Genomic DNA, 27292 nt, shown 5'->3' with positions numbered 1-27292 from the left:
AAAATGGTGTGAAGGCAGGGGAGGAGTAGCCTCCCCCAGCCTCTGGAAATGCTTTGTTGGGCACAGAGGTGCCCAATTCTGCATAAGCCAGTCTACACCGGTTCAGGGACCCCTTAGCCCCTGCTCTGGCGCGAAACTGGACAAAGGAAAGGGGAGTGACCACTCCCCTGACCTGCACCTCCCCTGGGAGGTGTCCAGAGCTCCTCCAGTGTGCTCCAGACCTCTGCCATCTTGGAAACAGAGGTGCTGCTGGCACACTGGACTGCTCTGAGTGGCCAGTGCCACCAGGTGACGTCAGAGACTCCTTGTGATAGGCTCCTTCAGGTGTTAGTAGCCTTTCCTCTCTCCTAGGTAGCCAAACCCTCTTTTCTGGCTATTTAGGGTCTCTGTCTCTGGGGAAACTTTAGATAACGAATGCATGAGCTCAGCCGAGTTCCTCTGCATCTCCCTCTTCACCTTCTGATAAGGAATCGACCGCTGACCGCGCTGGAAGCCTGCAAACCTGCAACATAGTAGCAAAGACGACTACTGCAACTCTGTAACGCTGATCCTGCCGCCTTCTCGACTGTTTTCCTGCTTGTGCATGCTGTGGGGGTAGTCTGCCTCCTCTCTGCACCAGAAGCTCCGAAGAAATCTCCCGTGGGTCGACGGAATCTTCCCCCTGCAACCGCAGGCACCAAAAAGCTGCATCTCCGGTCCCTTGGGTCTCCTCTCAGCACGACGAGCGAGGTCCCTCGAATCCAGCGACACCGTCCAAGTGACCCCCACAGTCCAGTGACTCTTCAGCCCGAGTTTGGTGGAGGTAAGTCCTTGCCTCACCTCGCTGGGCTGCATTGCTGGGAACCGCGACTTTGCAAGCTACTCCGGCCCCTGTGCACTTCCGGCGGAAATCCTTCATGCACAGCCAAGCCTGGGTCCACGGCACTCTAACCTGCATTGCACGACTTTCTAAGTTGGTCTCCGGCGACGTGGGACTCCTTTGTGCAACTTCGGCGAGCACCGTTTCACGCATCCTCGTAGTGCCTGTTTCTGGCACTTCTCCGGGTGCTACCTGCTTCAGTAAGGGCTCTTTGTCTTGCTCGACGTCCCCTCTCTCTGCAGGTCCAATTTGCGACCTCCTGGTCCCTCCTGGGCCCCAGCAGCGTCCAAATACGCCAAACGCACGACTTGCGTGTAGCAAGGCTTGTTGGCGTCCATCCGGCGGGAAAACACTTCTGCACGACTCTCCAAGGCGTGGGGGATCCATCCTCCAAAGGGGAAGTCTCTAGCCCTTGTCGTTCCTGCAGTATTCACAGTTCTTCAGCCTAGTAAGAGCTTCTTTGCACCAACCGCTGGCATTTCTTGGGCATCTGCCCATCTCCGAGCTGCTTGTGACTTTTGGACTTGGTCCCCTTGTTCCACAGGTACCCTCAGTCAGGAATCCATCGTTGTTGCATTGCTGATTTGTGTTTTCCTTGCATTCTCCCTCTAACACGACTATTTTGTCCTTAGGGGAACTTTGGTGCACTTTGCACTCACTTTTCAGGGTCTTGGGGTGGGTTATTTTGCTAACTCTCACTATTTTCTAATAGTCCCAGCGACCCTCTACAAGGTCACATAGGTTTGGGGTCCATTCGTGGTTCGCATTCCACTTCTGGAGTATATGGTTTGTGTTGCCCCTATCCCTATGTTTCCCCATTGCATCCTATTGTAACTATACATTGTTTGCACTGTTTTCTAAGACTATACTGCATATTTTTGCTATTGTGTATATATATCTTGTGTATATTTCCTATCCTCTCACTGAGGGTACACTCTAAGATACTTTGGCATATTGTCATAAAAATAAAGTACCTTTATTTTTAGTATAACTGTGTATTGTGTTTTCTTATGATATTGTGCATATGACACTAAGTGGTACTGTAGTAGCTTCACACGTCTCCTAGTTCAGCCTGAGCTGCTTTGCTAAGCTACCATTATCTATCAGCCTAAGCTGCTAGACACCCTATACACTAATAAGGGATAACTGGGCCTGGTGCAAGGTGCAAGTACCCCTTGGTACTCACTACAAGCCAGTCCAGCCTCCTACATTGGTTGTGCAGTGGTGGGATAAGTGCTTGAGACTACTTACCACTCTTGTCATTGTACTTTTCATAAGAGAAAAATATACAAAACAAGGTCAGTGTATATACACATAGCCAAAAAGTTTTGCATTTCCTCTTTTCACTCTTTTCTAAGTGCCGAAAAGTACTTCTAAAACTTTCAAAAAGTTCTTAAAAGTTTAAAAAGTTTTTTTTTCTGTCTTTCCAAAAAGTTCTGAAAACTTTTTTCTCTTTGTCTATCACTTTAACTCTCTCTAAAAAATGTCTGGCACAGGCCAAAAAGTTGAACTGTCCAAACTTGCATATGATCACCTTAGCTGGAAAGGAGCAAGGAGTCTCTGCATAGAGAGAGGTTTGAGTGTAGGGAAGAATCCTTCCTTAGAACTGTTAATTAATATGCTTAGAGTACAGGATAAGGCCATAAGTGCCCAATCTGTGGAAAAAGTAGCTAATGGTTCTCAATCTGATCCAGGGACTCCCCCAGGAAAAGGTTCAGGAAAGAAACTTCTTAGCCTGCCCATTACTAGACAGTCTAGCATAGTTGGTACAGAGGTTGAATCACATCATACTGATGATGTGCTCTCACATTATACTGGTAGCCAAGCTGTTAGGGTGCCCTCTGTAAGGGACAGGTCTCCTTCTGTTCATTCCCATCATACCTCTGTATCTAGAAATGTCCCTCCCACCCACCCTGATGACAGATTGTTAGAAAGGGAGCTCAATAGATTGAGAGTGGAGCAAACCAGACTGAAGCTCAAGAAGCAACAGCTGGATTTGGATAGACAGTCTTTAGAAATAGAGAGGGAAAGACAGAAAATGGGTTTAGATACCCATGGTGGCAGCAGCAGTATTCCCCATAGTCATCCTGCAAAAGAGCATGATTCCAGGAATCTGCATAAGATAGTTCCCCCTTACAAGGAGGGGGATGACATTAACAAGTGGTTTGCTGCACTTGAGAGGGCCTGTGCTGTACAGGATGTCCCTCAAAAGCAGTGGGCTGCTATCCTATGGCTATCATTTACTGGAAAAGGTAGGGATAGGCTCCTTACTGTAAAAGAAAATGATGCTAACAATTTCCAAGTTCTTAAGAATGCACTCCTGGATGGTTATGGCTTAACCACTGAACAGTACAGGATAAAGTTCAGAGATACCAAAAAGGAGTCTTCACAAGACTGGGTTGATTTCATTGACCAGGCAGTGAAGGCCTTGGAGGGGTGGTTACATGGCAGTAAAGTTACTGATTATGACAGCCTGTATAACTTAATCCTGAGAGAGCATATTCTTAATAATTGTGTGTCTGATTTGTTGCACCAGTACTTGGTGGACTCTGATCTGACCTCTCCCCAAGAATTGGGAAAGAAGGCAGACAAATGGGTCAGAACAAGAGTGAACAGAAAAGTTCATACAGGGGGTGACAAAGATGGCAACAAAAAGAAGGATGGTAAGTCTTCTGACAAGGGTGGGGACAAATCTAAAAATGAGTCTTCATCAGGCCCACAAAAACACTCTGGTGGGGGTGGTGGGCCCAAATCCTCCTTTAATCAGAACAAGGAAAAGAAACCATGGTGCTATTTATGTAAGATAAAAGGCCATTGGACAACAGATCCCAGTTGTCCAAAGAAAGGCACCACAGCTCCTACCACCACAACCCCTACTGCTACACCTAGTGTCCCTACTAATAGCAGTGGTGGTGGGAGCAAACCTACTAATAGCCAATCCAAGGGAGTAGCTGGGCTCACTTTTGGTAATTTAGTTGGGGTTGGTCTGATTAGGGAGACCACAGAGGCTACTTTAGTCTCTGAAGGGGCTATTGACTTAGCCACTTTGGTTGCTTGCCCCCATAACTTGGAGAAGTACAAGCAACTAACCCTAATAAATGGTGTTGAGGTCCAGGCCTACAGGGACACAGGTGCCAGTGTCACAATGGTGATTGAGAAACTGGTGCACCCTGAACAACACATACTTGGACACCAGTACCAAGTAACCGATGCTCACAACATAACACAAAGCCACCCCATGGCTGTTGTAAATCTCAACTGGGGGGGGGTATCTGGTCCAAAGAAAGTTGTGGTAGCTTCAGATTTACCTGTAGACTGTCTATTAGGGAACGATTTGGAGACATCAGCTTGGTCAGATGTGGAGTTGGAGGCCCATGCAGCAATGCTGGGCATCCCAGGGCATATTTTTGCTTTGACAAGGGCTCAGGCCAAAAAGCAAAAAGGACAGGGAAGCTTGGATCCTGGAACAATGGACCAAGTGCTCCCTAAAGCTAGGGCTAGTAGAGGCAAACCACTTCCTACTATCCCTCCCTCTACAGTGGATTCTACTTCTGAGGAAGAAGAATTCCCTCCCTGTGCAGAACCTACACCAGAGGAGCTGGAAGCAGACACTGCTGAGCTTTTGGGTGAAGGGGGGCCTGCCAGAGAGGAGCTGAGTGTGGCACAGCAAACCTGTCCCACATTAGAGGGTCTCAGACAGCAAGCTGTCAAACAGGCTAATGGGGATGTCAGTGACTCACACAGAGTTTACTGGGAGGACAACCTCTTGTACACTGAGAATAGGGATCCTAAACCTGGGGCTGCCAGGAGATTAGTGATTCCTCAGGAGTACAGAAAGTTCCTCCTAACACTGGCACATGACATTCCCTTAGCTGGGCACCTGGGTCAAATGAAAACTTGGGACAGATTGGTACCACTGTTTCATTGGCCTAGGATGTCTGAGGACACAAAAGAATTTTGTAAGTCCTGTGAAACCTGTCAAGCCAGTGGCAAGACAGGTGGCACTCCAAAGGCACCCCTTATCCCACTGCCTGTGGTTGGGGTTCCCTTTGAAAGGGTAGGGGTTGACATAGTTGGCCCCCTTGACCCTCCTACTGCTTCAGGCAATAGGTTTATCTTGGTGGTAGTGGACCATGCCACAAGATATCCTGAAGCTATTCCTTTAAGGACCACTACAGCTCCTGCAGTGGCAAAGGCCCTCCTGGGAATATTTTCCAGGGTGGGCTTCCCAAAGGAAGTAGTATCAGACAGAGGAAGCAATTTCATGTCTGCATACTTAAAGGCCATGTGGAAGGAGTGTGGTGTAACTTACAAGTTCACAACACCCTATCATCCACAAACAAATGGACTGGTGGAGAGATTTAATAAAACTCTCAAAGGCATGATTATGGGACTCCCTGACAAACTCCGCAGGAGATGGGATATCCTTCTACCATGCCTCCTTTTTGCCTACAGGGAGGTACCCCAGAAAGGAGTGGGCTTCAGCCCCTTTGAACTTCTTTTTGGACACCCTGTTAGGGGTCCACTCACACTTGTAAAGGAGGGTTGGGAACAACCTTTAAAAGCTCCTAAGCAGGATATTGTGGATTATGTACTTGGCCTCAGATCAAGGATGGCTGAGTACATGAAAAAGGCCAGTAAAAACCTTCAGGCCAGCCAAGAGCTCCAGAAGCAATGGCATGATCAGAAGGCTGTTTTGGTTCAGTACCAACCAGGGCAGAAAGTGTGGGTCTTGGAGCCTGTGGCCCCAAGAGCACTCCAAGATAAATGGAGTGGTCCACACACAATTGTTGAAAAGAAGGGTGAAGTCACCTACTTGGTTGACTTAGGCACTGCCAGGAGTCCCCTTAAGGTGCTCCATGTCAACCGCCTGAAACCCTACTATGACAGGGCTGATCTCACCCTGCTCATGGCAACAGATGAGGGACAGGAAGAAGACAGTGATCCTCTACCTGATCTCTTCTCTTCCACAGAACAAGATGCTCTTGTGGAAGGGGTAGTTTTGGCTGATTGTCTTACTGCTGAGCAGAAAGATAATTGCATAAATCTCCTAGGACAATTTTCAGAACTCTTCTCCATTGTGCCAGGCACCACTTCTTGGTGTGAGCACACTATAGATACTGGAGACAGTTTACCTGTCAAAAGTAAGATCTATAGGCAGCCTGACCATGTCAGGGACTGCATAAAGCAAGAAGTTCAGAAGATGTTGGAACTAGGAGTGGTTGAGCACTCTGACAGTCCATGGGCTTCTCCTGTGGTACTGGTACCAAAACCCAATTCTAAAGATGGAAAGAAGGAAATGAGGTTTTGTGTAGACTATAGAGGTCTCAACTTGGTAACCAAAACAGATGCTCACCCTATACCCAGGGCAGATGAGCTAATAGATACACTGGCATCTGCCAAGTATCTAAGCACTTTTGATTTGACTGCAGGGTATTGGCAGATCAAAATGTCAGAAGATGCTAAACCTAAGACTGCATTTTCTACCATTGGAGGACATTACCAGTTTACTGTAATGCCTTTTGGTTTGAAAAATGCACCTGCCACTTTTCAGAGGTTGGTGAACACAGTCCTGCAAGGGCTGGAAGCTTTCAGTGCAGCATATTTGGATGATATAGCTGTCTTTAGCTCCAGCTGGGATGATCACCTGGTCCACCTTTGGAAAGTTTTGGAGGCCCTGCAAAAGGCAGGCCTCACTATCAAGGCTTCAAAGTGCCAGATAGGGCAGGGTAAGGTGGTTTATCTGGGACACCTTGTTGGTGGGGAACAGATTGCACCACTTCAGGGGAAAATCCAAACTATTATTGATTGGATTCCCCCTACCACTCAGACTCAGGTGAGAGCCTTCCTAGGCCTCACTGGGTATTACAGGAGGTTCATTAAGAACTATGGCTCCATTGCAGCCCCTCTTAATGACCTCACATCCAAGAAAATGCCTAAAAAGGTATTATGGACAGCAAACTGTCAGAAAGCTTTTGAGGAGCTGAAGCAGGCCATGTGCTCTGCACCTGTCCTGAAAAGCCCTTGTTACTCTAAAAAATTCTATGTCCAAACTGATGCATCTGAATTAGGAGTAGGGGCAGTCCTATCACAACTTAATTCTGAGGGCCAGGATCAACCTGTTGCTTTTATTAGTAGAAGGTTGACCCCTAGAGAAAAGCGTTGGTCTGCCATTGAGAGGGAGGCCTTTGCTGTGGTCTGGGCTCTGAAGAAGTTGAGGCCATACCTGTTTGGCACTCACTTCATTGTTCACACAGACCACAAACCTCTACTTTGGCTAAAACAAATGAAAGGTGAAAATCCTAAATTGTTGAGGTGGTCCATATCCCTACAGGGAATGGACTATACAGTGGAACATAGACCTGGGAGTAGCCACTCCAATGCAGATGGACTCTCCAGATATTTCCACTTAGACAATGAAGACTCATCAGGTAATGGCTAGTCTTATTGTCCTTCGTTTGGGGGGGGGTTGTGTAGGAAAGTACCATCTTGCCTGGCATGTTACCCCCATTTTTCACTGTATATATGTTGTTTTAGTTGTATGTGTCACTGGGACCCTGGTAACCCAGGGCCCCAGTGCTCATAAGTGTGCCTGTATGTGTTACCTGTGTAGTGACTAACTGTCTCACTGAGGCTCTGCTAATCAGAACCTCAGTGGTTATGCTCTCTCATTTCTTTCCAAATTGTCACTGACAGGCTAGTGACCATTTTTACCAATTTACATTGGCTTACTGGAACACCCTTATAATCCCCTAGTATATGGTACTGAGGTACCCAGGGTATTGGGGTTCCAGGAGATCCCTATGGGCTGCAGCATTTCTTTTGCCACCCATAGGGAGCTCTGACAATTCTTACACAGGCCTGCCACTGCAGCCTGAGTGAAATAACGTCCACGTTATTTCACAGCCATTTTACACTGCACTTAAGTAACTTATAAGTCACCTATATGTCTAACCTTTACCTGGTAAAGGTTAGGTGCAAAGTTACTTAGTGTGAGGGCACCCTGGCACTAGCCAAGGTGCCCCCACATTGTTCAGAGCCAATTCACTGAACTTTGTGAGTGCGGGGACACCATTACACGCGTGCACTACATATAGGTCACTACCTATATGTAGCTTCACCATGGTAACTCCGAATATGGCCATGTAACATGTCTATGATCATGGAATTGCCCCCTCTATGCCATCCTGGCATTGTTGGTACAATTCCATGATCCCAGTGGTCTGTAGCACAGACCCTGGTACTGCCAGACTGCCCTTCCTGGGGTTTCTCTGCAGCTGCTGCTGCTGCCAACCCCTCAGACAGGCATCTGCCCTCCTGGGGTCCAGCCAGGCCTGGCCCAGGATGGCAGAACAAAGAACTTCCTCTGAGAGAGGGTGTGACACCCTCTCCCTTTGGAAAATGGTGTGAAGGCAGGGGAGGAGTAGCCTCCCCCAGCCTCTGGAAATGCTTTGTTGGGCACAGAGGTGCCCAATTCTGCATAAGCCAGTCTACACCGGTTCAGGGACCCCTTAGCCCCTGCTCTGGCGCGAAACTGGACAAAGGAAAGGGGAGTGACCACTCCCCTGACCTGCACCTCCCCTGGGAGGTGTCCAGAGCTCCTCCAGTGTGCTCCAGACCTCTGCCATCTTGGAAACAGAGGTGCTGCTGGCACACTGGACTGCTCTGAGTGGCCAGTGCCACCAGGTGACGTCAGAGACTCCTTGTGATAGGCTCCTTCAGGTGTTAGTAGCCTTTCCTCTCTCCTAGGTAGCCAAACCCTCTTTTCTGGCTATTTAGGGTCTCTGTCTCTGGGGAAACTTTAGATAACGAATGCATGAGCTCAGCCGAGTTCCTCTGCATCTCCCTCTTCACCTTCTGATAAGGAATCGACCGCTGACCGCGCTGGAAGCCTGCAAACCTGCAACATAGAAGCAAAGACGACTACTGCAACTCTGTAACGCTGATCCTGCCGCCTTCTCGACTGTTTTCCTGCTTGTGCATGCTGTGGGGGTAGTCTGCCTCCTCTCTGCACCAGAAGCTCCGAAGAAATCTCCCGTGGGTCGACGGAATCTTCCCCCTGCAACCGCAGGCACCAAAAAGCTGCATCTCCGGTCCCTTGGGTCTCCTCTCAGCACGACGAGCGAGGTCCCTCGAATCCAGCGACACCGTCCAAGTGACCCCCACAGTCCAGTGACTCTTCAGCCCGAGTTTGGTGGAGGTAAGTCCTTGCCTCACCTCGCTGGGCTGCATTGCTGGGAACCGCGACTTTGCAAGCTACTCCGGCCCCTGTGCACTTCCGGCGGAAATCCTTCGTGCACAGCCAAGCCTGGGTCCACGGCACTCTAACCTGCATTGCACGACTTTCTAAGTTGGTCTCCGGCGACGTGGGACTCCTTTGTGCAACTTCGGCGAGCACCGTTTCACGCATCCTCGTAGTGCCTGTTTCTGGCACTTCTCCGGGTGCTACCTGCTTCAGTAAGGGCTCTTTGTCTTGCTCGACGTCCCCTCTCTCTGCAGGTCCAATTTGCGACCTCCTGGTCCCTCCTGGGCCCCAGCAGCGTCCAAATACGCCAAACGCACGACTTGCGTGTAGCAAGGCTTGTTGGCGTCCATCCGGCGGGAAAACACTTCTGCACGACTCTCCAAGGCGTGGGGGATCCATCCTCCAAAGGGGAAGTCTCTAGCCCTTGTCGTTCCTGCAGTATTCACAGTTCTTCAGCCTAGTAAGAGCTTCTTTGCACCAACCGCTGGCATTTCTTGGGCATCTGCCCATCTCCGAGCTGCTTGTGACTTTTGGACTTGGTCCCCTTGTTCCACAGGTACCCTCAGTCAGGAATCCATCGTTGTTGCATTGCTGATTTGTGTTTTCCTTGCATTCTCCCTCTAACACGACTATTTTGTCCTTAGGGGAACTTTGGTGCACTTTGCACTCACTTTTCAGGGTCTTGGGGTGGGTTATTTTGCTAACTCTCACTATTTTCTAATAGTCCCAGCGACCCTCTACAAGGTCACATAGGTTTGGGGTCCATTCGTGGTTCGCATTCCACTTCTGGAGTATATGGTTTGTGTTGCCCCTATCCCTATGTTTCCCCATTGCATCCTATTGTAACTATACATTGTTTGCACTGTTTTCTAAGACTATACTGCATATTTTTGCTATTGTGTATATATATCTTGTGTATATTTCCTATCCTCTCACTGAGGGTACACTCTAAGATACTTTGGCATATTGTCATAAAAATAAAGTACCTTTATTTTTAGTATAACTGTGTATTGTGTTTTCTTATGATATTGTGCATATGACACTAAGTGGTACTGTAGTAGCTTCACACGTCTCCTAGTTCAGCCTGAGCTGCTTTGCTAAGCTACCATTATCTATCAGCCTAAGCTGCTAGACACCCTATACACTAATAAGGGATAACTGGGCCTGGTGCAAGGTGCAAGTACCCCTTGGTACTCACTACAAGCCAGTCCAGCCTCCTACATTGGTTGTGCAGTGGTGGGATAAGTGCTTGAGACTACTTACCACTCTTGTCATTGTACTTTTCATAAGAGAAAAATATACAAAACAAGGTCAGTGTATATACACATAGCCAAAAAGTTTTGCATTTCCTCTTTTCACTCTTTTCTAAGTGCTGAAAAGTACTTCTAAAACTTTCAAAAAGTTCTTAAAAGTTTAAAAAGTTTTTTTTTCTGTCTTTCCAAAAAGTTCTGAAAACTTTTTTCTCTTTGTCTATCACTTTAACTCTCTCTAAAAAATGTCTGGCACAGGCCAAAAAGTTGAACTGTCCAAACTTGCATATGATCACCTTAGCTGGAAAGGAGCAAGGAGTCTCTGCATAGAGAGAGGTTTGAGTGTAGGGAAGAATCCTTCCTTAGAACTGTTAATTAATATGCTTAGAGTACAGGATAAGGCCATAAGTGCCCAATCTGTGGAAAAAGTAGCTAATGGTTCTCAATCTGATCCAGGGACTCCCCCAGGAAAAGGTTCAGGAAAGAAACTTCTTAGCCTGCCCATTACTAGACAGTCTAGCATAGTTGGTACAGAGGTTGAATCACATCATACTGATGATGTGCTCTCACATTATACTGGTAGCCAAGCTGTTAGGGTGCCCTCTGTAAGGGACAGGTCTCCTTCTGTTCATTCCCATCATACCTCTGTATCTAGAAATGTCCCTCCCACCCACCCTGATGACAGATTGTTAGAAAGGGAGCTCAATAGATTGAGAGTGGAGCAAACCAGACTGAAGCTCAAGAAGCAACAGCTGGATTTGGATAGACAGTCTTTAGAAATAGAGAGGGAAAGACAGAAAATGGGTTTAGATACCCATGGTGGCAGCAGCAGTATTCCCCATAGTCATCCTGCAAAAGAGCATGATTCCAGGAATCTGCATAAGATAGTTCCCCCTTACAAGGAGGGGGATGACATTAACAAGTGGTTTGCTGCACTTGAGAGGGCCTGTGCTGTACAGGATGTCCCTCAAAAGCAGTGGGCTGCTATCCTATGGCTATCATTTACTGGAAAAGGTAGGGATAGGCTCCTTACTGTAAAAGAAAATGATGCTAACAATTTCCAAGTTCTTAAGAATGCACTCCTGGATGGTTATGGCTTAACCACTGAACAGTACAGGATAAAGTTCAGAGATACCAAAAAGGAGTCTTCACAAGACTGGGTTGATTTCATTGACCAGGCAGTGAAGGCCTTGGAGGGGTGGTTACATGGCAGTAAAGTTACTGATTATGACAGCCTGTATAACTTAATCCTGAGAGAGCATATTCTTAATAATTGTGTGTCTGATTTGTTGCACCAGTACTTGGTGGACTCTGATCTGACCTCTCCCCAAGAATTGGGAAAGAAGGCAGACAAATGGGTCAGAACAAGAGTGAACAGAAAAGTTCATACAGGGGGTGACAAAGATGGCAACAAAAAGAAGGATGGTAAGTCTTCTGACAAGGGTGGGGACAAATCTAAAAATGAGTCTTCATCAGGCCCACAAAAACACTCTGGTGGGGGTGGTGGGCCCAAATCCTCCTTTAATCAGAACAAGGAAAAGAAACCATGGTGCTATTTATGTAAGATAAAAGGCCATTGGACAACAGATCCCAGTTGTCCAAAGAAAGGCACCACAGCTCCTACCACCACAACCCCTACTGCTACACCTAGTGTCCCTACTAATAGCAGTGGTGGTGGGAGCAAACCTACTAATAGCCAATCCAAGGGAGTAGCTGGGCTCACTTTTGGTAATTTAGTTGGGGTTGGTCTGATTAGGGAGACCACAGAGGCTACTTTAGTCTCTGAAGGGGCTATTGACTTAGCCACTTTGGTTGCTTGCCCCCATAACTTGGAGAAGTACAAGCAACTAACCCTAATAAATGGTGTTGAGGTCCAGGCCTACAGGGACACAGGTGCCAGTGTCACAATGGTGATTGAGAAACTGGTGCACCCTGAACAACACATACTTGGACACCAGTACCAAGTAACCGATGCTCACAACATAACACAAAGCCACCCCATGGCTGTTGTAAATCTCAACTGGGGGGGGGTATCTGGTCCAAAGAAAGTTGTGGTAGCTTCAGATTTACCTGTAGACTGTCTATTAGGGAACGATTTGGAGACATCAGCTTGGTCAGATGTGGAGTTGGAGGCCCATGCAGCAATGCTGGGCATCCCAGGGCATATTTTTGCTTTGACAAGGGCTCAGGCCAAAAAGCAAAAAGGACAGGGAAGCTTGGATCCTGGAACAATGGACCAAGTGCTCCCTAAAGCTAGGGCTAGTAGAGGCAAACCACTTCCTACTATCCCTCCCTCTACAGTGGATTCTACTTCTGAGGAAGAAGAATTCCCTCCCTGTGCAGAACCTACACCAGAGGAGCTGGAAGCAGACACTGCTGAGCTTTTGGGTGAAGGGGGGCCTGCCAGAGAGGAGCTGAGTGTGGCACAGCAAACCTGTCCCACATTAGAGGGTCTCAGACAGCAAGCTGTCAAACAGGCTAATGGGGATGTCAGTGACTCACACAGAGTTTACTGGGAGGACAACCTCTTGTACACTGAGAATAGGGATCCTAAACCTGGGGCTGCCAGGAGATTAGTGATTCCTCAGGAGTACAGAAAGTTCCTCCTAACACTGGCACATGACATTCCCTTAGCTGGGCACCTGGGTCAAATGAAAACTTGGGACAGATTGGTACCACTGTTTCATTGGCCTAGGATGTCTGAGGACACAAAAGAATTTTGTAAGTCCTGTGAAACCTGTCAAGCCAGTGGCAAGACAGGTGGCACTCCAAAGGCACCCCTGATCCCACTGCCTGTGGTTGGGGTTCCCTTTGAAAGGGTAGGGGTTGACATAGTTGGCCCCCTTGACCCTCCTACTGCTTCAGGCAATAGGTTTATCTTGGTGGTAGTGGACCATGCCACAAGATATCCTGAAGCTATTCCTTTAAGGACCACTACAGCTCCTGCAGTGGCAAAGGCCCTCCTGGGAATATTTTCCAGGGTGGGCTTCCCAAAGGAAGTAGTATCAGACAGAGGAAGCAATTTCATGTCTGCATACTTAAAGGCCATGTGGAAGGAGTGTGGTGTAACTTACAAGTTCACAACACCCTATCATCCACAAACAAATGGACTGGTGGAGAGATTTAATAAAACTCTCAAAGGCATGATTATGGGACTCCCTGACAAACTCCGCAGGAGATGGGATATCCTTCTACCATGCCTCCTTTTTGCCTACAGGGAGGTACCCCAGAAAGGAGTGGGCTTCAGCCCCTTTGAACTTCTTTTTGGACACCCTGTTAGGGGTCCACTCACACTTGTAAAGGAGGGTTGGGAACAACCTTTAAAAGCTCCTAAGCAGGATATTGTGGATTATGTACTTGGCCTCAGATCAAGGATGGCTGAGTACATGAAAAAGGCCAGTAAAAACCTTCAGGCCAGCCAAGAGCTCCAGAAGCAATGGCATGATCAGAAGGCTGTTTTGGTTCAGTACCAACCAGGGCAGAAAGTGTGGGTCTTGGAGCCTGTGGCCCCAAGAGCACTCCAAGATAAATGGAGTGGTCCACACACAATTGTTGAAAAGAAGGGTGAAGTCACCTACTTGGTTGACTTAGGCACTGCCAGGAGTCCCCTTAAGGTGCTCCATGTCAACCGCCTGAAACCCTACTATGACAGGGCTGATCTCACCCTGCTCATGGCAACAGATGAGGGACAGGAAGAAGACAGTGATCCTCTACCTGATCTCTTCTCTTCCACAGAACAAGATGCTCTTGTGGAAGGGGTAGTTTTGGCTGATTGTCTTACTGCTGAGCAGAAAGATAATTGCATAAATCTCCTAGGACAATTTTCAGAACTCTTCTCCATTGTGCCAGGCACCACTTCTTGGTGTGAGCACACTATAGATACTGGAGACAGTTTACCTGTCAAAAGTAAGATCTATAGGCAGCCTGACCATGTCAGGGACTGCATAAAGCAAGAAGTTCAGAAGATGTTGGAACTAGGAGTGGTTGAGCACTCTGACAGTCCATGGGCTTCTCCTGTGGTACTGGTACCAAAACCCAATTCTAAAGATGGAAAGAAGGAAATGAGGTTTTGTGTAGACTATAGAGGTCTCAACTTGGTAACCAAAACAGATGCTCACCCTATACCCAGGGCAGATGAGCTAATAGATACACTGGCATCTGCCAAGTATCTAAGCACTTTTGATTTGACTGCAGGGTATTGGCAGATCAAAATGTCAGAAGATGCTAAACCTAAGACTGCATTTTCTACCATTGGAGGACATTACCAGTTTACTGTAATGCCTTTTGGTTTGAAAAATGCACCTGCCACTTTTCAGAGGTTGGTGAACACAGTCCTGCAAGGGCTGGAAGCTTTCAGTGCAGCATATTTGGATGATATAGCTGTCTTTAGCTCCAGCTGGGATGATCACCTGGTCCACCTTTGGAAAGTTTTGGAGGCCCTGCAAAAGGCAGGCCTCACTATCAAGGCTTCAAAGTGCCAGATAGGGCAGGGTAAGGTGGTTTATCTGGGACACCTTGTTGGTGGGGAACAGATTGCACCACTTCAGGGGAAAATCCAAACTATTATTGATTGGATTCCCCCTACCACTCAGACTCAGGTGAGAGCCTTCCTAGGCCTCACTGGGTATTACAGGAGGTTCATTAAGAACTATGGCTCCATTGCAGCCCCTCTTAATGACCTCACATCCAAGAAAATGCCTAAAAAGGTATTATGGACAGCAAACTGTCAGAAAGCTTTTGAGGAGCTGAAGCAGGCCATGTGCTCTGCACCTGTCCTGAAAAGCCCTTGTTACTCTAAAAAATTCTATGTCCAAACTGATGCATCTGAATTAGGAGTAGGGGCAGTCCTATCACAACTTAATTCTGAGGGCCAGGATCAACCTGTTGCTTTTATTAGTAGAAGGTTGACCCCTAGAGAAAAGCGTTGGTCTGCCATTGAGAGGGAGGCCTTTGCTGTGGTCTGGGCTCTGAAGAAGTTGAGGCCATACCTGTTTGGCACTCACTTCATTGTTCACACAGACCACAAACCTCTACTTTGGCTAAAACAAATGAAAGGTGAAAATCCTAAATTGTTGAGGTGGTCCATATCCCTACAGGGAATGGACTATACAGTGGAACATAGACCTGGGAGTAGCCACTCCAATGCAGATGGACTCTCCAGATATTTCCACTTAGACAATGAAGACTCATCAGGTAATGGCTAGTCTTATTGTCCTTCGTTTGGGGGGGGGTTGTGTAGGAAAGTACCATCTTGCCTGGCATGTTACCCCCATTTTTCACTGTATATATGTTGTTTTAGTTGTATGTGTCACTGGGACCCTGGTAACCCAGGGCCCCAGTGCTCATAAGTGTGCCTGTATGTGTTACCTGTGTAGTGACTAACTGTCTCACTGAGGCTCTGCTAATCAGAACCTCAGTGGTTATGCTCTCTCATTTCTTTCCAAATTGTCACTGACAGGCTAGTGACCATTTTTACCAATTTACATTGGCTTACTGGAACACCCTTATAATCCCCTAGTATATGGTACTGAGGTACCCAGGGTATTGGGGTTCCAGGAGATCCCTATGGGCTGCAGCATTTCTTTTGCCACCCATAGGGAGCTCTGACAATTCTTACACAGGCCTGCCACTGCAGCCTGAGTGAAATAACGTCCACGTTATTTCACAGCCATTTTACACTGCACTTAAGTAACTTATAAGTCACCTATATGTCTAACCTTTACCTGGTAAAGGTTAGGTGCAAAGTTACTTAGTGTGAGGGCACCCTGGCACTAGCCAAGGTGCCCCCACATTGTTCAGAGCCAATTCACTGAACTTTGTGAGTGCGGGGACACCATTACACGCGTGCACTACATATAGGTCACTACCTATATGTAGCTTCACCATGGTAACTCCGAATATGGCCATGTAACATGTCTATGATCATGGAATTGCCCCCTCTATGCCATCCTGGCATTGTTGGTACAATTCCATGATCCCAGTGGTCTGTAGCACAGACCCTGGTACTGCCAGACTGCCCTTCCTGGGGTTTCTCTGCAGCTGCTGCTGCTGCCAACCCCTCAGACAGGCATCTGCCCTCCTGGGGTCCAGCCAGGCCTGGCCCAGGATGGCAGAACAAAGAACTTCCTCTGAGAGAGGGTGTGACACCCTCTCCCTTTGGAAAATGGTGTGAAGGCAGGGGAGGAGTAGCCTCCCCCAGCCTCTGGAAATGCTTTGTTGGGCACAGAGGTGCCCAATTCTGCATAAGCCAGTCTACACCGGTTCAGGGACCCCTTAGCCCCTGCTCTGGCGCGAAACTGGACAAAGGAAAGGGGAGTGACCACTCCCCTGACCTGCACCTCCCCTGGGAGGTGTCCAGAGCTCCTCCAGTGTGCTCCAGACCTCTGCCATCTTGGAAACAGAGGTGCTGCTGGCACACTGGACTGCTCTGAGTGGCCAGTGCCACCAGGTGACGTCAGAGACTCCTTGTGATAGGCTCCTTCAGGTGTTAGTAGCCTTTCCTCTCTCCTAGGTAGCCAAACCCTCTTTTCTGGCTATTTAGGGTCTCTGTCTCTGGGGAAACTTTAGATAACGAATGCATGAGCTCAGCCGAGTTCCTCTGCATCTCCCTCTTCACCTTCTGATAAGGAATCGACCGCTGACCGCGCTGGAAGCCTGCAAACCTGCAACATAGTAGCAAAGACGACTACTGCAACTCTGTAACGCTGATCCTGCCGCCTTCTCGACTGTTTTCCTGCTTGTGCATGCTGTGGGGGTAGTCTGCCTCCTCTCTGCACCAGAAGCTCCGAAGAAATCTCCTGTGGGTCGACGGAATCTTCCCCCTGCAACCGCAGGCACCAAAAAGCTGCATCTCCGGTCCCTTGGGTCTCCTCTCAGCACGACGAGCGAGGTCCCTCGAATCCAGCGACACCGTCCAAGTGACCCCCACAGTCCAGTGACTCTTCAGCCCGAGTTTGGTGGAGGTAAGTCCTTGCCTCACCTCGCTGGGCTGCATTGCTTGGAACCGCGACTTTGCAAGCTACTCCGGCCCCTGTGCACTTCCGGCGGAAATCCTTCGTGCACAGCCAAGCCTGGGTCCACGGCACTCTAACCTGCATTGCACGACTTTCTAAGTTGGTCTCCGGCGACGTGGGACTCCTTTGTGCAACTTCGGCGAGCACCGTTTCACGCATCCTCGTAGTGCCTGTTTCTGGCACTTCTCCGGGTGCTACCTGCTTCAGTAAGGGCTCTTTGTCTTGCTCGACGTCCCCTCTCTCTGCAGGTCCAATTTGCGACCTCCTGGTCCCTCCTGGGCCCCAGCAGCGTCCAAATACGCCAAACGCACGACTTGCGTGTAGCAAGGCTTGTTGGCGTCCATCCGGCGGGAAAACACTTCTGCACGACTCTCCAAGGCGTGGGGGATCCATCCTCCAAAGGGGAAGTCTCTAGCCCTTGTCGTTCCTGCAGTATTCACAGTTCTTCAGCCTAGTAAGAGCTTCTTTGCACCAACCGCTGGCATTTCTTGGGCATCTGCCCATCTCCGAGCTGCTTGTGACTTTTGGACTTGGTCCCCTTGTTCCACAGGTACCCTCAGTCAGGAATCCATCGTTGTTGCATTGCTGATTTGTGTTTTCCTTGCAGTCTCCCTCTAACACGACTATTTTGTCCTTAGGGGAACTTTGGTGCACTTTGCACTCACTTTTCAGGGTCTTGGGGTGGGTTATTTTGCTAACTCTCACTATTTTCTAATAGTCCCAGCGACCCTCTACAAGGTCACATAGGTTTGGGGTCCATTCGTGGTTCGCATTCCACTTCTGGAGTATATGGTTTGTGTTGCCCCTATCCCTATGTTTCCCCATTGCATCCTATTGTAACTATACATTGTTTGCACTGTTTTCTAAGACTATACTGCATATTTTTGCTATTGTGTATATATATCTTGTGTATATTTCCTATCCTCTCACTGAGGGTACACTCTAAGATACTTTGGCATATTGTCATAAAAATAAAGTACCTTTATTTTTAGTATAACTGTGTATTGTGTTTTCTTATGATATTGTGCATATGACACTAAGTGGTACTGTAGTAGCTTCACACGTCTCCTAGTTCAGCCTGAGCTGCTTTGCTAAGCTACCATTATCTATCAGCCTAAGCTGCTAGACACCCTATACACTAATAAGGGATAACTGGGCCTGGTGCAAGGTGCAAGTACCCCTTGGTACTCACTACAAGCCAGTCCAGCCTCCTACAGGGGTCCTGAATGGCTGTTTGGGAGGACTTGGTGGAAAACGTTGTGAAAAGTGGAGTGTTTATAACCAGATTACATGGGTTCATGTGCTCACTGTGAGCCTTGCCTTCAAACCTGGGGCTGATGTGACAACTTACCTTAAAAACTACGTTCAAAGATGAACTATTTCCCCCAGACCGGCTGAACGTGTGTGCCCTTATTTCAGTCAGTCAGAGTCAGGGCAAGGATTTAAAGCACATTCACATTTCATCAGCGACCGCTCTTCACTCAGCCCTTTCTGACGTGTCATCGTCACCATCATCATCATCACTGGCCACAGCACACCCTTCAGGAGCCTTCCACAGCTCTCGGGACTCAGAACATTTAATAATCATCATCATCACCATCATCATCATCACTGGCCACGGTGCCCTCTTCAGGAGCCTTCCACAGCTCTCGGGACTCAGAACATTTAATAATCATCATCATCACAATCATCATCAATATCATCACCATCTTCACTATCGTCATAACCATTGTCGCCATCATCATCATCACTGGCCACAGCAGCCCTTTCAGGAGCCTTCAGCAGCTCTCGGGACTCAGAACATTTAATAATCATCATCATCATCACCATCATCATCATCACTGGCCACAGCAGCCCTTTCAGGAGCCTTCAGCAGCTCTCGAGACGCAGAACACTTAATAATCACCATCATCATCACCAATAATGACCAGGGCACCTCCTTCATGAGCCATCTGTAGCTCTCAACCCTGACACGATTTAATAATCACCATCATCATCATCACTGAGAGGGGCCCCCCTTCAGGAGCTTTCTGCAACTGTCAACACTTAGGGCCCGATTTGCAAAGGTAAAGTTAGACCAAAAGTCTAACTTTACACCTGAAGCCTACCTTTTCACCTGTAGTGGAACTTCACACCTGAATTCGACATTATACCTGAAGTCCAAATTTACACCTGAAGTGCAACTTCACACCAGAACTCTAACTTTACACCTGAAGCGGAACTTTACACCCAAAGTCCAACATTACACCTGACGTGTATCTTTACACCTGCAATGTAACTTTATACTTGATGTCTAACTTTACACCTGAAGCCTAACTTTACACCTGAAGTGCAACATTACACATGAAGTCTAACTTTCCATCTGAAGTGTAAGTTAAGACCTAAACTCTAACTTAGAGCAAACGTCTAACTTTACAACTTTTCGATATTCACAAAGGTAAGTTCCTACTAGCAAGTTTACTGCTAGTAAACTTATTAGTAGTAAAATCCCTAGTAGTAAAGTTATCAGCAGTACTTTACCTTTGTGAATATTGAAAAGTAGTAAAGTTAGACTTTCGGTCTAACTTTACCTTTGAGAATCGGGCCCTTAATCTTCATCATCATCACCATCCTCATCATCACCATCCAGCGGAATGTACAATATTAAACAATGTTTAGGACAAAACTGTGATTCAGGCGTTACTGCTGGGGCCGACGAACAACTACAAACTGCACCTCTCTGATTAAAATGTAGAATTAGGAGCCTCCATTTCTTTTCATCTGCAGTTCTTCTAATCATGTCTGAAGCAGAGAAGCTCTTTCACGTGCCACTGGGGGTCTCAGGGTTTAAAAATCAACTCCACACTTCTTACCCAGACGGTAAAGCACGATGTTTATGAATGTAGTCACTGCAACCATCACTCCCAGGGCTATCGCCTGCTTCCTTACACGAGGGATCTGCGGGCCACCTGGAGGAAATCACAGAATCCGGCATTTAACTTTACATGTGGGAGAGGATCACCTGCTTGTACCTGGAGAACAAAACCATAGGAGGACTTGTAATAGACTCAGTTAGTGTGTGTCAGGTCATTCCAATAAATATCAGTGTGTGCGAAGACTGGTCACTGAGTGTGTGTATGAAGACTGGTCACTGAGTCTCAGTGTGTGTCAAGACTGGTCCCTGAGTCTCAGTGTGTGTCTAGATTGGTCACTGAGTCTCAGTGTGTATGAAGACTGGTCACTGAATCTCAATGTGTGTCAAGACTGGTCACTGAGTCTCAATGTGTGTTCCATGACTGGTCACTGAGCCTCAGTGTGTGTCAAGATTGGTCCCTGAGTCTCAGTGTGTGCCAAGACTGGTCATTGAGTCTCAGTGTGTATGAAGACTGGTCATTGAGTCTCAGTGTGTGCCAAAACTGGTCACTGACTCTTATTGTGTATGAAGACTGGTCACTCAGTCTTGGTGTGTGCCAAGACTGGTCACTGAGTCTCAGTGTGTGTCAAAACTGGTCACTGAGTCTACGTTTGTATGAAGAGTGGTCACTGAGCCTGAGTGTATATGAAGATTCTTCACTGAGTCTCAATGTTTGTGCCAGGACAGGTCACTGAGTCTCACTGTGTATGAAGACTGGTCACTGAATCTCAGTGTGTGTCAAGAGTGGTCACTGAGTCTCGGTGTGTGCCAAGACTGGTCACTGAGTCTCAGTACGTGCCAAGACTGAAACAGAGAACTCTGCATATAAAATGATAGAATCAATCATAACACATGTATAGCGTGCTACTCACCCGGAAGGGTCTCAAGGCGCTTGGGGAGGGGGGCCGCTACTGCTCGAACAGCCAGGTCTTGAGTTGTCTCCTGAAGGCGAGGTGGTCCTGGGTCAGCCGAAGGTGGATGGGGAGGGAGTTCCAAGTCTTGGCCGCCAGGTAGGAGAAGGATCTGCCTCCGGCGGTGGCTCTTCGGATGCGTGGTACGGTGGCGAGGGCGAGGCTAGCGGACCGTAGCTGGCGGGTGGGTGTGTGGAAGGTCAGGCGGTCGTTGAGGTACTTGGGGCCCAGGTTGTGGAGAGACTTGTGTGCGTGGGTGAGGAGCCTGAACGTGATCCTCTTGTTGACGGGGAGCCAGTGCAGGTTCCTCAGGGGGCCGGAGATGTGGCTGTGTCGAGGGATGTCCAGGATGAGTCGGGCGGAGGCGTTCTGGATGCGTTGTAGTCTTTTCTGTAGCTTGGCTGTGGTTCCGGCGTAGAGGGCGTTTCCGTAGTCCAGCCGGCTGGTGATGAGGGCCTGGGTGACCGTCTTCCTGGTTTCGATAGGGATCCATCGGAAGATCTTGCGGAGCATGCGGAGGGTGTGAAAGCATGAAGAGGAGACGGCGTTGACTGAATCCCAGGTTGCGTGCGTGGTCTGTCGGCTTGGGGGCGGTGCCCAGGGCTGGGGGCCACCAGGAGTCATCCCAGGCGGAGGGTGATGGTCCAAGGATGAGGACTTCCGTCTTGTCTGAGTTCAGTTTCAAGCGGCTGTTCTTCATCCACTCGGCGACGTCTTTCATCCCTTCGTGGAGGCTGGTTCTGGCGATGTCGAGGATCAGTTGGGTGTCATCGGCGTAGGAGATGATGTTGAGGTTGTGTTGGCGTGCGATGGCTGCGAGAGGTCTCATGTAGACGTTGAAGAGGGTGTGGCTGAGTGATGATCCTTGCGGGACGCTGCAGATGACTTCGGTGGCCTCGGAACGAAACGGGGGGAGGCGGACACTCTGTGTTCTTCCAGTGAGGAACGAGATGATCCACTTCAATGCCTTCTCTTGGATGCCGGTGTTGCTGAGGCGTTGGACTAGGGTGCGGTGGCAGACAGTGTCGAACGTGGCGGAGAGGTCCAGGAGGATGAGTGCCGCTGTTTCCCCGTCGTCGAGGAGGGCTCGGATGTCGTCGGTGGCTGCGATGAGGGCGGTCTCGGTGCTGTGGTTGGCTCTGAAACCGGACTGCGAGGGGTCGAGGGATCCGTTCGTCTCGAGGAAGGCGGCAAGCTGTCTGTTGGCGATCTTCTCGATGACTTTGGCAGGAAAAGAGAGGAGCGAGATGGGGCGGAAGTTTTTGAGGTCGGTGGGGTCCGCTGTTGGTTTCTTCAGTAGGGCGCTGAGCTCGGCATGCTTCCAGCTCTCCGGGAAGGTGGCGGTGTCGAAGGAGGTGTTGATGACGTCTCGGAGTTGGGGTGCGATGGTGGAGTCGGCCTTGTTGAAGACGTGGTGGGGGCAGGGGTCAGTCGGAGATCCGGAGTGGATGGTGTTCATCGTGCGGGCTGTGTCTTCGGTGGTCACTGCGGTCCAGGTGCGGAGGGTCGTGGTGGGGTGCGTTGGTTCGACGGTTGAGTGCGAGGATGGTGTGCCAAAGCTGATGTGGATGTCGGCAATCTTGCGGTGGAAGAACGAGGCGAGGGAGTCGCAGAGATCTTGTGAAGGGGTGATGTCGTTGTTGCCGGTGCTGGGGTTGGAGAACTCCTTGACGATGCTGAAGAGTTCCTTGCTGTCGTGGGCGTTGTTGTCCAGTCGGTCCTTAAGTGATTTCTTCTTGGTGGTGCGGATGAGCTGGTGGTGCTTGCGGGTCGCGTGTTTGAGGGCGGTCATGTTGTCAGTGGTCCGGTCGAGGAGCCAGGCTTTCTCGAGGGTGCGGCAGGTCTTCTTGGAGTCCTTGAGTTCGTCGGTGAACCAGGGGGCCTTCTTGCTTCCGGGTTTGCTGGGAGGGTTCTTCAGTGGTGCGAGGTCGTCGGCGCAGGCTGTCAGCCATTGCGTGAAGTTGGGGGCTGCTTCGTTGGGGTCCGGAGTGCTGGCAGGTGGGTTCTGGCTGAGGGAGGTGGTGAGCTGGTCGGTGGTGATCTTGCTCCAGCTTCTGTGAGGAACCTGTTGCGGGTGGTGGTGGGTAGTGGTTTTTCTGAAGCTGAAGTGGACGCAGCTGTGGTCTGTCCAGTGAAGTCCGGTGGAGTGGCTGAAGGTGATGTGCTTTCTGGATGAGAGGACGGGGTCAAGCGTGTGGCCGGCGTAGTGGGTGGGGGTGATGACCAGTTGCTTGAGTCCGAGGTTGGCGAGGTTATCCAGCAGGGTGACGGTGTTGTGATCCTTGTTGTTCTCCAGGTGGAAGTTGAGGATGAAGTCGGCGGAAGGGAGGGCGTGTGGGCTGATGAAGTCCGTGATGTCTTCGCTGAATTGTGTGCGTGGTCCTGGGGGTCTGTAGATGAGGGTGCCTCTGAGGGTCGTCTTTGGGTCGGTGTGAATCTGGAAGTGGAGGTGTTCGGCGGCGGCTTAGGTGTCGTCGGCGTCGGTCGTGATGCGGATGGTGTTTTTGTGGACGATGGCGATGCCTCCTCCGGTCTGGTCGACGCGGTCCCTCCTGATGATCTTGTATCCATCCGGGATGGCGATGGCGATGTCGGGGGCTGAGGAGGCGTTCATCCATGTTTCAGTGAGGAACGCGACATCTGGTGATGCTGTGTCGAGCAGGTTCCAGAGTTCGACGGCGTGTCTGTGGACGGAGCGGGTGTTGAGCAGGATGCACTTGAGGTCGCAGCTGGGGTTTGGCGTTGCGGGCGTGGTGCATGGTCGGAGGCAGGTGAACTTGCAGGTTGTGCAGGTGAAGGGTCCGTGGAAGCGTTTCGGGGTGGCTCGGCAGCAGGCGGGGTTCCGGCTGGCGTTGAGTGCGTGGAGGGCGGCGTCGTCGTAGGTCTGTCGGGTCGTCTTGCATCGTCGGTGGGGGCCAGGGGTCCTGGCACTGGGCGCGGTCCAGGCGCGGACGGGCGGAGATGGGCTTACCTTTGGCACGCCATTGGCGCGCAATCGGCACGCCCGCTGCGCGTCAATGCTGCGCGTCCGCGCGGTTGCCATTTATGGCCAAGTGGGAGGGAGGGAGGAGCAGCTGGGAGGCGGGGAGGGCACAAAACAAAAGGGGGCGTGTCCGCTTGGACGGCAGCGGGACGCGGGGAGCGGGGCGGGCAGGCACAGGGGGCTTGGTGACAGAAACAAACCTAATACAGCAGGGTGCAAGGGGACAACAGGGACAACAGTACAGAGGCAATAACTACAATACAATAAATACAAACGGAAGAAAAAAACTGATTATTCAGGCACACGTAACACGCAAATACGGCGGAGGGGCGAGGCAGGCACAACGAGGCTGCGGGCAGCAGCGAGGCGGGGGCACACACACAGCTGGTGGCCGTGCGGCGCGGGGGTGTCCTGCGAACAGGTCACACTCACCTGCGCCGCGCGGTCGCCATTTATGGCCAAGTGGGAGGGAGGGAGGAACAGCTGGGAGGCGGGAGCGGGGAGGGCACAAAACAAAAGGGGGCGTGTCCGCTTGGATGGCAGCGGGACGCGGGGAGCGGGGCGGGCAGGCACAGGGGGCTTGGTGACAGAAACAAACCTAATACCGCAGCGTGCAAGGGGACAACATGGACAACAGTACAGAGGCAATAACTACAATAAATAAAAACGGAAGAAAAAAACAGATTATTCAGGCACACGTAACACGCAAATACGGCGGAGGGGCGAGGCAGGCACAACGAGGCTGCGGGCAGCAGCGAGGCGGGGGCACACACACAGCTGGTGGCCGTGCGGCGCGGGGGTGTCCTGCGAACAGGCCTATCTTTTTATATGCGGAGTCTCTTCTATGAGTGTGAAGTCTCCATAGTTGTAAAATTATTATTAGTAAAACAAAACTCATAGTTTGTGAATACTAAAAAATAGTAACCATACACAAAACTTTAAGTTTGCCTTAGTGAAAAAGGTTAAAGGGTGCCAATGTTCACCACAACCTCTCAATGTGTACTAGTGTCTGATATTTCTTTTTAGTGAGCACCAAGAATGAGTCATTATTTCATTGGGTTCAACATTTGCTCGTGATGTGTGCTGATGCTGACCATTGCCTCTTGGTGTGTGTCAATGCCGACTATTGCATCTCAGTTTGTGGCAATAATGACCATTGCCTCTAAGTGTGTGCTGATGCTGGCCAGTGCCTCTCACTGTGTGCCAATGCTGACCATTGCCTTTCAGTGTGTGCCAATGCTGACCATTGCCGCTCAGTGTGTGCCGATGCTGACCATTGCCTTTCAGTGTGTGCCAATGCTGACCATTGCCGCTCAGTGTGTGCCAATGCTGACCATTACCGCTCAGTGTGTGCCGATGCTGACCATTGCCTCTCAGTGTGTGCCAAGCAGACCGTTGACTCTTAATATGTGTCAATGCTGACCATTGCCTTTCAGTGTGCCAATGCTGACCATTGTCTCTCAGTGTGTGCCAATGCTGGTCATTGCCTCTCAGTGGTTGTGAAGAATAACCCACTGTCTTGTTGTGTGTCCAGTCTGATCACTGATTGTCAGTGGTTTTATATCAAATTGACTTGCACATGTATCTTTCCAAATCATCATCGACCAATATATCACCAAGGTAAACATACACAGGGAAGTATAGGTTTACTACTCTAACCCCACAGCTGCATACCTTCACAATATGATGCTAACCAGTATTGTGGAGTTGATACGTTTGCAGACTAATATTAAAAACTATATTTTGTGTTAGCACGCCAGTGTCAGCCAGTGCAGTTACAAGTCATTACCTCCCAGTGTGCACGAACACTGGCCAGTTACTCCTGTGTGTGTCACAATAACTCAGTAATGTCACAGGACACCAGCTCAGGACTGTGACTGCCAAAACTGGGACCATGCCAATGTCAGCTGGTACCAAGATAGGATAGTTACACTCAAGTCCAGATGTACTTACACTTTCTCCCTGACCAACATGGTGCAAAGTGATACTTTGGGATTGAGTTTCCACTGGAAAAGGTACTTTGTGCTGGAAAGAGCTTCCTCCCTCAGTTAAAAATCTCCTAGTGCAGCTTTGCTTCACTTTGCATCACTTTGTACTTGGGACATTCTTGGGGTGTTAGTGGGATGGATCAGCACAAACACCCATATTTTGGATGAAAAGCTGAATCTACTAAGATATCCAGACCAGGCTTTGCATCTTAGCTAATGCTTCCTTGAAGCAAGTGTTAACAAGGGGAAATGTTTTTATTCCTAGTGTGCTGCAGGGTGCAGCACACGTCCTAATAATAGGGATCCTTTTGAGCTTGTCTAAGTATAGGACTTTACACTGGAAGGATATGCCTTAAGTACAAATCCTAAGCTACACAGCACACACTCACTTTTGCACCATAGTGCAAGGCCGTCCATTGGGCGATGGCAGCAGGCCAGTCTTAGCAGAAATGTCCCTGCAAGGTTCTTCCCTTCTCTCCTGCGCAGCACAGTGCAGCAAATCTGTCTGCTGCGTTGCGTGTTCTGCCTTTATGTGTGATTTCTTCACTTGCCCTGCACTGACCGTGTACATTTACTATGGCCAGACTACATCAGACACACTATTAGATAAAAGAGGGGTTTCTTCAGTCCCCCGTCCAGACCATATAACACTAACCATATGAGGTTTACTCACCTCTGTCCTGCAAAACTGCATCAGAAGTACCTGGTGATGAGGTCTAATCACCTCTGTCATGTGAGACTGCATCAGAAGTACCTGTGGATAAGATCTACTCACCTCTCTCCTGTGAGGCTGCATCAGAAGTACCCGTAGTTTGATTAATTCTCTGAGCTCTCCTCGATGCCATTGGATCCTCCACAGATGCTCAGGATACTGAGAGGTGCAGGAAGCAGTGAGAGGTGCCTTAGTATGAACTGCATCTCTTGTGCCGCGAGGGAGGGGTCTATATAACAGATACAGGAAACTCCACTTAGAAAGTGCTGATGGCAGCATTGTGCAATCTGTGTGTGAGGTTTGGAGGATGGGGGTGCAGATAAGAGTCTATAATGATCTCCATGTCTCACTCCTATAGAGTGTGTGCATGTGGTGGGACTCTAGACAACTCCCTAACATAACCCATGTATCAATGTGCACTCTGTCTCAGTGTGTGTC

General features: G+C 49.3%; 1 protein-coding gene across 1 annotated transcript in view; it reads right to left on the bottom strand.

Moving 5' to 3' along the window:
* The window catches only part of LOC138276140 (uncharacterized), a 131528-nt gene extending 104474 nt beyond the window's left edge, over positions 1 to 27054 (bottom strand). Inside the window, exons 1-2 of the mRNA XM_069219178.1 lie at positions 26918 to 27054; positions 20220 to 20315 (exon numbers count right to left, since the gene is read on the bottom strand). Coding sequence (XP_069075279.1) covers positions 20220 to 20315; positions 26918 to 26987 — 166 coding nt within the window. The 5' untranslated portion in view covers positions 26988 to 27054. The remainder of the gene's footprint in view (positions 1 to 20219; positions 20316 to 26917) is intronic.
* Positions 27055 to 27292: the final 238 nt, after the last annotated feature.

Source organism: Pleurodeles waltl, unplaced genomic scaffold, assembly GCF_031143425.1.
Source record: "Pleurodeles waltl isolate 20211129_DDA unplaced genomic scaffold, aPleWal1.hap1.20221129 scaffold_37, whole genome shotgun sequence".
In the NCBI taxonomy this organism is placed as follows: Eukaryota; Metazoa; Chordata; class Amphibia; order Caudata; family Salamandridae; genus Pleurodeles; species Pleurodeles waltl.
Note: the sequence above shows the minus strand (reverse complement) of the source record. Positions and strands in the feature narration are given on the sequence as shown.